The sequence below is a fragment of the Cavia porcellus genome, unplaced genomic scaffold, assembly GCF_034190915.1.
Source record: "Cavia porcellus strain 051 isolate PalLab524CR breed Dunkin Hartley unplaced genomic scaffold, mCavPor4.1 scaffold_12, whole genome shotgun sequence".
NCBI classification, from domain to species: Eukaryota; Metazoa; Chordata; class Mammalia; order Rodentia; family Caviidae; genus Cavia; species Cavia porcellus.
This window is the reverse complement of record NW_026947495.1, coordinates 54,560,866-54,574,323: the sequence shown is the minus strand read 5'-3', so window position 1 is coordinate 54,574,323 and position 13,458 is coordinate 54,560,866. Positions and strand designations below refer to the sequence as shown.

At 32.0% G+C, this 13,458-nt stretch overlaps 1 protein-coding gene across 8 annotated transcripts in view; it reads left to right on the top strand.

Annotated features, from left to right (window-relative positions):
- The window catches only part of Scn1a (sodium voltage-gated channel alpha subunit 1), a 140,983-nt gene that overhangs the window by 108,023 nt on the left and 19,502 nt on the right, over positions 1-13,458 (top strand). For all 8 annotated transcript variants that reach the window (XM_063259197.1, XM_063259202.1, XM_063259200.1 and 5 more), the window contains 4 exons: positions 4,458-4,578; positions 5,897-6,051; positions 7,541-7,714; positions 10,051-10,173. In XM_063259197.1, coding sequence (XP_063115267.1) covers positions 4,458-4,578; positions 5,897-6,051; positions 7,541-7,714; positions 10,051-10,173 — 573 coding nt within the window. The remainder of the gene's footprint in view (positions 1-4,457; positions 4,579-5,896; positions 6,052-7,540; positions 7,715-10,050; positions 10,174-13,458) is intronic.

The following is a 13,458-nucleotide window of genomic DNA, read 5'->3' as shown; positions in this document are numbered from 1 at the left end:
CTTATTGGTAATTAACCCCATTGTAAAATGAGGATCATCTATATAAGCTATAGCCAAAGAAGTCTAAAAGAATACCTTCACATCATAGTGTTTGAAAATTTCAAAAATACTAAAAACCCAAGTTTTCATTTAGATAGTCTAAACATTTTTAAAAATCAAATACATCAAAGACATTCTACTAGGAGCACAATTCTTAGAGCATATCACCATGTTTAAGGGAAATAGCATTGCATTTTGATAGTAGTACACATTAGGTGCCAAAAGCAGATGATATTCTTTTGAGTTATTATTGAATATGCCCCTTTAGAGGTGATCCAAAAATTTATAATGAATCTGTGAGTGATCAAGGCTACCACCCTCATTTTTTGAAGTAAAGGGATAATAGAGCCACAACCCTCTAACTTGACACCAACCAAAGGGTTCTGTAGGTGTCTGTGTTTTGTGTAATGAGAAATACTGAGAGACATAATAGTAGATCAATTTTATTGACATTTCTCATGTCCCTGAATATGGACTTTGGGAAAAAGTATAGATTATTTTATAAACATTGTAGAATTTTTCAGGATTTTTAATTTGAATATTAATTTGAATTTGAATATCTTAGTTCAGACTTTATATTAAGACACGTAAGTATTGGTAAGAACCAGATAGTGATAGGTTTTTGGACATTATTGCTTTGCATTTATAAACTTGTTTCTGAACTTTTAACGAAATTAATTTGGTAATATTCCTCCTAGTCTTGATTTATTTGCCTTGAATTTTTAGACATTTTTAATATTTGATGAAGAATAATTCTTACTTCCTATCTATGAAATTTAGAAAGGAAAAAAAGAAACTATTTTTTTGCAAATACCATCTATAACAAATACTTTTCTGCAAAAATCTGGCAAAGTCATAACTTTAATGTTTTTGTTTGCAATGGTCATGGTTGAAAGAAACACTGATCTCTTTATGAAGGGACTACCTACTGAATCATCAGAGACAATTGTAGACCTGTTCGTTTAGTTAGCTCAATATGATATTTTTCCCATGGGATATTTTCACCTTTAATTTGGTGACAAAATTACGATTGTGTGATCCCACTGTTTTGTTATTATTTCAAAAGATAGCCTAGTTGTAAAGAAGCAAAACAGGGGCTTTGGGCTGAAAAATAGTTATTTTAAATCTTGCCTTTATTACCTACTATTTAAATGACATCAGGCAAGTTAATTAGTCTGCTTGTCATCTGTAAATGAAAACAATAATACAAGCCTCACAGAATTAAATAGTTAAATGAAGTAAATAAAAAGTGTCTACTATAAAGCCAAACCAGATAGTAAGTGGGCAAACTATCAAGTTATAGTGTGTAGATCTTGTATTCCACCCACTGTGTGACTTTAGGTTTGTCATTGCTTTATAATTTAGAGAAGTACTGATATTCATCAGTTCCTTGACCAATCGCTCACTCATGGTCCCTGTTTTCCTACACAGTAGGCATCAAAAGGCTGCAGAATTATTCACACAAATTTAACATAGAAACTAGACTTCACAGAGTGATACAATATGCTTGATATCCACCACATCCAAAACGAGACCACGTGGCAGAGTACAGTGGTACCTTGGGTCACAAACTTAATTCTTTCCACTGCTCCGATTACAAACCAAATTGGACAAAAACCAAATCAAATTCAGTGTTCATGTTCAATGTCAACATAATGGGAAAGTTTGATTTGGTTCTCATCCAATTGGTTTGGTATCAGAATTGTAGAAAGAATTAAGTTTGTGAACAGAAGTACCACTGTACTTGCCTAGCAAGTGTGAGGCTCAGGGTAGAGTTTGTATTTCCAATTGCATCCCAAAATGTTCTTCAATTTGCATTTATTTTACTTTTCTATTCTTTAATATCTTATAATTATAAAAGATATTAAAATATTAAGGAATGGAAAAGTGAAATATATATAATTAAAGCATTCATTTTCTTTCCTAATGTCTATATTTTAATTTATATTTTAGTTTATTTATACTTTTGACCTCTCATGTAACAGCAACCATAAAATATTTAAAGTCATGTGTCAGATTTGTTTCATTTAACATTATGGTCTCACAATGCATTCATTTTCCTATAAATGAGTGGAATTTAGCCTTATTTATAGCAATGTAGTGCTCCATTGTATATAAATACCACATTTTCTTTATCCACTCATCTGTTAATGGTCATATAGGGTGCTTCCACAACTATGTTGTTATAAAATGTGCTACTATAAATGTGAGAATTCATGTATCACTGTAATATGAGGTCTTCGGCTCTTTTGGGCAGATACCTGGAAGGGAAATACTGGGTCAAATGGAATTCAAGTTTTAGGTTTTTGAAGAATGTTCATGTTGATTTCCATAGTGACTGTGCTAGTTTGCATTCTTACTGTCAGTACAGAAGGTTTCCTTTTCCCCTACAGCCTAACCAGAATTTGTTACTATTTATCTATAATAGTCATTCCTTATAGAATAAGATGAAATCTCAGCATTGTTTTCATTTTCACTTCTCTAATGATTAGTGATATTGAACATTGTTTAATATATTTATTGGTCATTAGAACCTGTTTTTTTTTTTGAGAGCTGTCTATTCATTTTACTTGTCCTCTTTTATTGGGTTTTTATTCTTGAGGATCTAAATTTTTCATTCATATTAATCATAGCTGATAAAAAATTTTTCCTATTTTTTAGGTTGTCTCTTCATCCCATTATTTCCTTTGCTGTACAAAACCTTTTAAATTGATATAATTCCATTTGTTGATCTTCTATATTATTTCTTATGCAATTGTGGTTGTGTTCAGAAATCCTCACCTCTGACTATAACTTTAAGAGTATAATCTGCCTTGTCTTCAGCAGGTTAAGTGTTTCTGTTTTAATATTTAGATCTTTGGACTATTTTGACCTTAGTTGGATGGATAAAGATATGTGTCTAGCTTCAGTCATTTGCACGTGGATAGCCAGTTTTTCCTGCAGCATTTACTGAACAGGCTATCCTTTCTTTAGCACAGGATTTTGACCCTTTGTCAAAGACACCTAAATGTGCCGGCAGTTGTTTCTGTATCTTGTATTCTTTTCCATTGGTCTATGTGTCTATTTTTGTTCTAGTACTGTGCTGTTTTTATCACTGTAAGTTTGTAATATCGTTTATAATCCAGGATTGAGATACCTTCTGCTTCATTTTTGTTATCAAGTATTGCTTTTGTTATTTTGGGACTCTTATGATACCATATGAATTTTAGGATTGTTTTCTCTAGGATGTTGTTTGTATTTTGAATGGGGTTGTGTTTAATTGTAAGTCTCAGGTTTGTGAATATGGCCCCCAAAGTACCATGGCTATTTTAATCATCAGCAAGTAATCAACATTTTACACACTGTTGGTGTTCAAGCCATATTAGTTGAATAAATTTCTGAACTCATTTTTTAATCTTACCAAGAATTTAAAAGCCAGTTATAACATTTATAATTTGTTCTTGCCTTAGCAGCTAAGTTGATATCCTCTATTATTTATGCTATTTATTTTCTGAGAACTCAAAAAAAACAAGAGCTGAGCCGGAGACTCTAGCGTCTGACTATAATCCTAGCTTCTTGAGAAGCTAGGCTTGTTTGAATTCAGGAGTTCCACATAATGAGACCTTCTAGCAAAAAGAAAGAAAACATAAAAAGAAAACGTGGTCAAGTTATTGTTGTCAGAATATAAGGTATATTGTCTTTAACTGGACTTCTTCCTTTTGGCTTCACAACAATTTGTCATGGAGGAGAAAATGGTTTTCTAACAAATTAATTAATGAAATTTTTTGAAACACTGAAATATTGCCAGAAGCCCAAACTGTTTGTATAATACATCTAAGGTTGTTTGTTTATTTGTGTACTTTACCTGTTGTGTAACAACTTTGCTTTGAACAACACATGGAGCAATAATACATTCATAATAAATAATTCTGAATACTCTAACCATGAACATTCATAACATGAGTTAAATCAGTGGATAATGTTTGTTCACAAATACATTGTTGAAGAAATATTTGCAGTCAAACATTAAAATACAGAATAACCTATTGATATTCTTTTCCTCTAAGGTAGGAATTCTCTTCCTCTCTCCCTCTGGGTCTCCATTTTTCTTTTTCCTCCTCTTCCCTCTCCTTTTCCCTCTCCTCATCTCCCTCACCGTCTCCTTCTCTGTCCATGACAGCACCTTCCTCACCCCACATGACTGATGGCCCTTTGTAGCATTATAGCACAGCAATCTGATCATCCTCACATGATGAATTCACAGGGCACAAAATTTTTCTCTCTTCTCTCTTACTCAAGTTCTCTTTTGCTTAAAATTTGCAATCCTTATACCTCAGGACAATACAGAATAAATCCATGGGTATAGTTCTTTCTTGGAAGGGCACTTACTAAAGAGATCTAATTAAAGAGGTTTGCTTTTGTGCCCATTTGATGAACAGAAACTTAATGAGAGCAGTAGCTCATCGGAAGGTAGCACCGTGGACATCGGCGCACCTGCAGAAGAACAGCCTGTTGTGGAACCCGAGGAAACCCTGGAGCCTGAAGCCTGCTTTACAGAAGGTAAAGAAAAATATTCTCCTATTAATGTTTCATTTGTAGAGTGCAACCTTTTTAGCTCTTTGCCACCCAAAATGGATCACCTAGAATCGAACTTGATCTGTTTTCAATTACCTGTAGTGCACCAACAGATATAGAGGATTTAAAATGTAACCTACTACAGTGATCTCTGTTTATTATGTGGAAGGGTTCATGAACGTAGGGAAACATATTCTAATTTAACCAACTCAGTGACTAATTTAGATTTTTTAAATGACAATGACAATTTTGCAATAAGTGAGCATCTTAAATACTACTCAAAATCTCTCCCAGGAATTTGTGATAGCTGGGCATGGTGGTGCATATCTGTAGTCCCAACACTCAAGAGGCAGGGGCAGAGGTATCAGTATGAGTTCAAGGTCAGACTGGACCACCCAATGAGGTTCTGTCTAAAACTCAAAACACAAACAGAAAATCCTCAAAATTTGCATTAAAGTAACTTTCAGACTATGAGAACTAAATAAACAGTAAAGTCTAAAGTCCTTTAACCATTCTTCAATGCATCTTGGAAGAAACGGGGAAATATGGCCTGCCTACACACCTGAGACCTTGACAGTACACTGTTGAGTCTGGTACAATATAGGTGATTAGTCTAAGAAGTACTTTTTCCTTTAGCTAATATTTCCCATGGTTCAATTTCCTTGAGAATTAGAGTTTGGTATATATATTTGCATATTTTCTATTTGGTGTTATTTCCCTACTAGGCCTAAAATGTCTATGATTTTCCATTATTCCCTATATATATATATAATACATCTCTCAAAATCCTTCTTAAAACTACCTTTGTCTGAGTGTGGTAGCAGCATTTCTTATTCTCTTGAACAGCTTTAATAAATTCTCCTGATAACCAGTTGTATATTATCTTATCAAAACAGCTCTCCACTTTTAAACTGTGACATGAATCTTTTTCTTCCTTCTTTTTTCCTTCATTTGTCTTTTAATTCCTTCCTTGTTTCTTTTCCTTTCCCCCTCTTCCATTCCTTTTCTTCTTCTTTTTCTTACAACATATTTTCTGTATCTTATCTGTTTTCCATGGGACAGAGTTCTTCTCAGGTCTTTTATTGAAATCTGAAATGTAAGGTTCTTGAGGAGAAAGTAGATGTTAAGATGTTGTGGATTTGGTTTTTGGTTTTTTGTTCTGTGTCCTCCACGGTGCTTACTGAAGTACTCAGAGAGGCTGAGGATTTAATTCTGCTGTGAGTAAAAGAAAGCAACAAGCCAAGAAATATGACGGAATCACAGAGTTCTCTTATCCGCTCTTATTTGAACCTTATACTTGCAGGATGTGTACAAAGATTCAAGTGTTGTCAAGTCAGTGTGGAAGAAGGGAGAGGAAAACAGTGGTGGAACCTGAGAAGAACGTGCTTCCGAATAGTGGAACATAATTGGTTTGAGACCTTCATTGTTTTCATGATTCTCCTTAGTAGTGGGGCTCTGGTGAGTGAATTTTAAGCCAGTACAGCCACACTAATTTTTGTGTATCTTCTAATACTGATGATTTATTAATTCTTTCTATTCTATTGTCTTTATAGCTAATTTACTTTAATAAAGTCATCTTTTATCTTCTACACCAAATATTTAATGTATAACTATGTATTTCCAGAGTTAATTTTATGTCTATTTTTATAATTGTTTGTAATTTTATTTTTGAATAGGTAGACTATAAACTTTGTGCCCCAACTTATTCATTCTAATTTAAGCATATGAATATTCAATGACTTTGAAAAAATTATGGGAACAATAGTATATAGAAGTGTTTTGATTGGGACTTCCATATACCTTGGAGTTCTTCTATACATCCTCTGAGTTCTGATTAATTTGTTTGTGATTATTATTGCCATTATTATTATCTCCATAAACAGTATATTCCCAGGGAACACCTCCATGTCTCTTTCCAATTGTGTTCACTATTGTTTTGCTACTCAGAAACAATGAATACCAATAGCAATAAATATTGAACAGTATGTTTAAGTGATTCATTTGTGGATGAATTCTCTTTATAACAAGCTGATTAAGTGATTCATTTATGGATGATTTCTCTTTATAACAAGGTGTACATTCCTCAAAATCCATGATATATATGGAAAATCCTTTAGCTAGATATAACATTTTAACAAAACAATGACATAAAAGCAGTATGTAAACTGATAGATGATAGATATATAATATGATATGTGATATGTTATAAGTGCTTACCTGATTAAAGTAAATCACTTATTAGCTTCTTTAGGTTTATAATTCTAACATGGGCCTATATCTTCATGCAGATTACACTTGTGAAATAAACTTTCCCTGTATGCCACTTTAGACATGAGCAGTTTTAAGCGCTGAAAGAATTATACACTTAGAAGTAAAATATCAAGAGTCTTATATTAGGGGAATTCATATTAGGAACTCAGTAAAAATCTGTCATTTAAGCATTGTCACACAATATTTCTGCAGAGAAACTACCAAGTAAATGAAGAAAAGAAAAGCAGATGAACCCAATAATTTGGTAAATGAGCAATCTAGTGATCGATCAATGATTTTTGATTTATAAAACTATAAGTTTTTATTCTCTTTTTTGCCAGTCTCTTTTATATGGCAAAAAAAGGCAAGAGAAGGAAACTAAAATTGAAACTAAAAATATCTATAACTACAGATTGGGAAGGCTACATTTGGATATGACACTAAGAAATATTTTCTGAACAAATCAAATTAATTTATTTTTACTTATTTCTTCTGGTTATAATAGCAATGGAGAGTATAATTTTGCCTGGCTAAAAATGTTTCACACCTTTGAAAGTAGCAAACCAGCTATAACCATTGTTCCTCTGATTCCCATGTCCTAATGAACCACCACATGCACAGATGAATCCTCCTTCCAGTGAAAGGTTACAGAATACAATATTTTTGAAAGCTAAAATGCTCAGCATTCTCTTTACAGGCATTTGAAGATATATATATTGATCAAAGAAAGACAATTAAGACTATGTTGGAATATGCTGACAAGGTTTTCACTTACATCTTCATTCTGGAAATGCTTCTAAAATGGGTGGCTTATGGATATCAGACATATTTCACTAATGCCTGGTGTTGGCTGGACTTCTTGATTGTCGATGTAGGTATCCTCTACATCTTTGTCTTCTGCCTAAGGTAGTTTGTTTTATTTATATTTTAATTTTAAAATAGCAAGTCTCTGACTATTATATTGTGATGATAGTACAGTCATATACTGAATGGTAGTGAATTATTTGGAAATCATGGGGTAACAGGATTTAAAATAGCATTAAGGACTAAGATATATTGTGATTTTCCAGGACAAAATACAAGGAGAAAAAAACAACGTAGCTAAAAGGGACAGTGGTGAAGCAAAGAATATAAAATATATGTTGTTCAAATTGTTGCAAATCAGACAACCTAGAATTTATGCTCCAGCCCTAGCTAGATAATGCACTAATTAATCACTAATCCTGTAATCTAGGGATATTATTTGCACAGTACTTAAGGAACTCAGTAAACACTGAGGGTGGTGGCCATTACTATATTTTTTATTCTCTTTGCTCTACTAAAAGTTTTTGAATAGTATATATGAAGAATAAATTATATGGATCTACTTACTATACAATTCCATTTAAAAGTAAAGGGCACCTAAGTATAGTGAAAGGCATGTCTCTATACAAGAAAGAAGTTTTCCTAGAATGTAAACTAAACTTTCAGCAAGCCTATATAAGAGCCCTTTGCAGAATTTGTACACCCAGTAATAAATAATTCATTTACTCTAAAACAAATGACTAACACATGTTAAAGTTAAACATCGTGTCTGATGTTATCTCTGTTTACATAGAGATAACTTTATAAAACCATGCAAAATAACAATTTCACAGGCAACATGTTTTCCCTAAAGCATCACAATCCAGCAGGACACATTTCTAGAGCTCGGGTATACATGCATTGAATCTCCATGATTCTCAGGAAAGAGCAGGCAAAAAAGTATTTTAAAAGCTTAAAAAATCACAATGAGGTCTTTAATGTTGAGATTTTAATCATTAGAAGTTACATGATATTTTCTCATAGTTTTTACACTAGATTTAAATCTAAACATAAGTTAACCCTCTTCCAATTTCCTGAAATTAGCTTTCTATTATTTTAATTATTATATTTTTAACACTTTTCTGAAAGATAATTTTATGTATTCTGTTTTAATTATTTCAGTGGCAATTAGTGTAGCCTTCTGAAGAAAAGAAAAAAAATGGTTATAGCACATCTCAAATATTGTAAAAAGTATGTTGAAAATGAGAAAATAAAAATTTTAAAAAAATAATGATCAGTGTATGTAGAAATATCTAACACCAGCCACTTGTGAGCTAAAGAAATTGTAATTCTGCTTTGATTGGCATTTTGGCAGTTCTTTTTTGTAGAAAACTAGACGCCTGAGGTTTTCTCATTAGTCGTTGCATGTTTCATTTTATTTGGTAAATATTCACTAGTTAGCCACTTGGAATCAAATAATATTACTTGGAACCAGGTATTATGGTAGAAGCTATAAATTAACTTACCAAGTGTTGAGAAAGTTTCATGGCAGCATTAGTTTCTTAGTTAAATTATTTACATGGAAATGAAACAAGAGAAAGCAGAATGTATTGACCAGACAAAAATGTCACCTTCAAAACTGATTTTGTATGTTGTTATTATTATTATTACTGTTATTTGTTTTTTGAGGGGCAGGGTTTCTGTCTAGTTCAGGCTGGCCTTGAACTTGCTTACGCAGCCCATGTTTGTCTCAAATGCACCCAGTAATCTTCTTGCTTCAGCTTCCCAAATGTTGGGATTATAGGCAGGTGCCACCATGCCTGGCTGACTTAGTATGTTAATTCTGAAAATATCAATTAGTTAAATATACTAACGTGGGGTAGAGATTTCTTTTTATAGTACAACAGTAATTTTGGTGTTTTACAATTAGGTATAAACAGAGCCCTAAATTTATCACAAACAATAAACTGATAAGAAATGACAGTTTCTTCCAGGTTGATTCCTTTCATCATCATTATCATTATTACTATTATTATTTTGGGCTGTTGGAGACTCAATTCAGGTCCTCGTGCATGATAGGAACACACTCCACAACTAAATTATGCTCCAGCTTCTATTTTGTTAACTTTTAATTTGTTTTTCAGTTAATTTCTCAACTCATCAAATTAGTTGAGCAACTTATAAACATGACATATAAGGTTTTTATTGAACTGGTTTTTAAAATCATCTTAACTAGTTTTAAATTAATGTCTTAAAAAGAAGTTTCTTTGATTCAAACTAAAAACATTTCCTTATAAAATTTGATAGGTTTATTGAAAGTATCCAATTGTTTATCTCTGAATTACTACAAACAACAGCTCTATTTGTTGTATCACACAGTTAATTGGATGATAATCATTTGCATATTATTATATGTGCTTGCAGGTTTCATTGGTCAGTTTAACAGCAAATGCCTTGGGTTACTCAGAACTGGGTGCCATCAAATCCCTCAGGACGCTGCGAGCTCTGAGACCTTTAAGAGCTTTATCACGATTTGAAGGGATGAGGGTAAGGAAAAGGAAAAACCTGAAGTATTATATGTAGCCAAAATTAAACTCAATTTAATTTAAAAAAGGGAAATGTGCATGTAAAAGGAATGGCGAATCTTTGCAAAATTGCTACTTTACCTTCTATCTGTTGCATATTTACTTCTGGGTGATATGCAAGAGAATTTAGGCCTCTATTAAAATGATATAATATCATTTTTTTGCTGTGCTCATTAAGATGACTTTATTTCCTAATCTATCTTGGGAGTTTCCTTACAGTCCTATGTACAATAAAAGCAAATGCAGCATTAAAGTATTATGTGTGACTATATAACAATTATCTAAAGTGAATTCTACATCATATATTTCTCCTCTGTGATGATCCATCTGTACTTACTGAGTTTTATTGAAAATAAATCACATATGTGCTTAATTGAATATAAAGGAAAAAATTAGGGTTTGTTGAAAATTTTGTCTTCACAATGCCAAAGTTTGCATTATTTGAACATATCCAAGGGAAGATGTTAAATATTAACTATATAATAAACTTTGCAAATAGCTGTTAATGTCTCAATTTTTGACAGTATTAATCTTCTCCATAAATAATAATAATGCTAATTTAGTATTATATATAAACACACACAATTTTGACAATAAAGTAAAATATTTATAACAAAGTACTATAAATAGAATGTACATTTTTGACTCATTGCCATAAATGTTTCATAAATTAAGCTTAATTTAAATATCAGTTACACAAAATTTTATATTACCCCTTTTAAAGAAACATTAAGCCTTTCTCCATAATTCATAACAAATTATAAATTTTTCCTCTATTGATTTTATTTTCCATGACATTTTAAAAGCATGAATCATTAATATAGAAGTTATATAATATAAAAATATTAATTCTGTTTTTTAATGGCCAAGATTGCTTTTATCTAAACAAAGCTGCTAGGTCCAACAGAAAGATACTATTTTTTGACTGCTTGTAATTCAGTTATATTTACAAAAAAATGAAGTTGTATTACCAACTTTTCTTTGCATTTTTTCAGCCTTATATTCCTTTCTAAATTAAATTTATTAAAAATGTCACTTTTCAAAACACCAGCCTAGCCCAGTGTGGTGGGGCATAACTGTAATCCTAGCACATGGGAGGCTGAGGCAAGAGAATCATCATGAGTCAAGGCCAGCCAGAGCTGCATAGCTAGCCCCTGTCTCAAAAAACCAAAACAAACAAACAAAAAAAAAAAAAAAAAACCACTTACTTTCTCTCTCCCAAGATGTATCAAAACATTTTCTTCATTAGAAAAAATCCAAGTCAATATAATAATAGAATTAGCCTTCTTTAAAATTAGTCTTTAATTTCTCACAGAGATCTTTGCATATTCATTAAAATATTGCTGGGTTGGGGATTTAGCTCAGCAGCATAAGTACCTGCCTTGCAAGCAGTCGGTCGTGAATTCGATCCCCGGTACCGATAAAAATGAAAACGACAAAAAATATACATAAACTTGCCATAAACTCTTTCCAAAGTATGTAAAAATTAGTTTTACATGTAACCGTCACTTTGTTTGATATTAGCAGTTTCAGTTCTCAAGAAAGTTACTGTTTTCATATTTTCATATTTTCTACTTGCAAGCATGTTTCCTGAATTAAAATATTTTAAAAGTTTTCTAAAATCTGACATGGTTAAATACTTGAAGTTACCGTTCAAATGTGGCATCTCAGAAATTTACTGATTCTGTGAATCAAATGGTTATTTGTATGAATATATATATATATATATATATATATATATATATATATCACTCTATGTCCATAAAAGGTTATTCTTTATTGGTCTAGTTTTACTTTTTTACTGAAATGACCTTATGTCTAAATGTTACTCAGTAATGCTTTACATAAAAAGAAGTTAATTTCTGAATCCTGCAATTTTAAAAACATAAACACCTTACAGGTGATAAAAGCAATCACTTAAATTACCAGATGTATGAATATGACCACTTGCTTCAAAATGACATCATAATACTACACTAAAGTTACTGAGCTCTAAACACCTGTTTGACATTGTGAAGGCAAAATTGCATTATTATTGATTATGCTTTTTGTGTTTCTGGTATCTAATCGTGAATAATGGTGAGGTTAGTTACAAGAATGATGATTATTTTCATTGGGAAGTGAGATTTCATTTATTCAGAAACTCTCATTTAATTCTTTTCTCTAGCAGTATAAAATCTCAATATCTCTGTTGAAGTATAAATCAGGCACTCATTTTAATTTTGTTTTTCTGTCACTTTTTCAAAGCATGCGCTTTTATGCCGCACTACTGAATAAAGCATGCTGTACAGTGTTTGATAAGAAGTTATAAAATACTAAATAAATTATCATCATGTTGCACTTTGTGTTTTGCATGCTTTATGCATATTTCTGGCTGACAGCTTTTGAACATTTATTGTATTTCAAATTTCCAGTCCAAATTTTTCAACCCATAAAAATTGAACTGAGTGAATTTGTGTTGTGAATACCTAGGGTAAAATAAAATTTGTATTTAAATTGGTATTTTTAATTTCCTGAACTAGGAAACCTTAAATACTTTTTCAAAAGAACTCAAGTCTTAATTGAAAGGGAAGCAGAGAGCGTCATATATAAAAGTAACACCAAATGTTCTGTCATATCAGATTTCTAACTAATAACAAACTATATATTTCTATTTTATATAGGATAATCTTGCTCCAACTTGGATGGGGTGGAGCGCTGGTTCCTCCCCTCAGCCCTTTGTTATGGGTACTGTATTACCCCTTTTGCTACCTTTAATCCTTGCACTGTGACTGATGTGTAGTGGGTTGAGGGTGGACGGGAAGGGAACGATGGCACCACAGTAAGGACAATTATTTACTTCCGAATCCACTATTTTTAATTGTCTTAAATTTCTCTTGAAAAAAATACCTTTGTGAATTTATCTTTTGTGGATTTTTAATCCCAATGGTTGAAATCCTATTAAGTTTCACATAATATGATTTATTTATGTGTATATGGAGTTGTCCATTGATGGGTAGACTATTTGGTGAAGGTGGGGGACCCTGTGTAGGATGATTGTGTGAAAAAAAATTAACTTGTCAAATTGATGATACTGTTTAAAGCATATATCCCTTTCCCTTTAGTACATTGGCTTGGGTCCCAAAAATGGCCAGTTGCAAATCAAAAATCAACTGTTAATTTGCTTGAGCAGATGCTAACTTGTGCTATTCCAGATTTCATAAAACTGTTATTGGTTGTGATCATTGTCATTTTCATTTTGGTATAA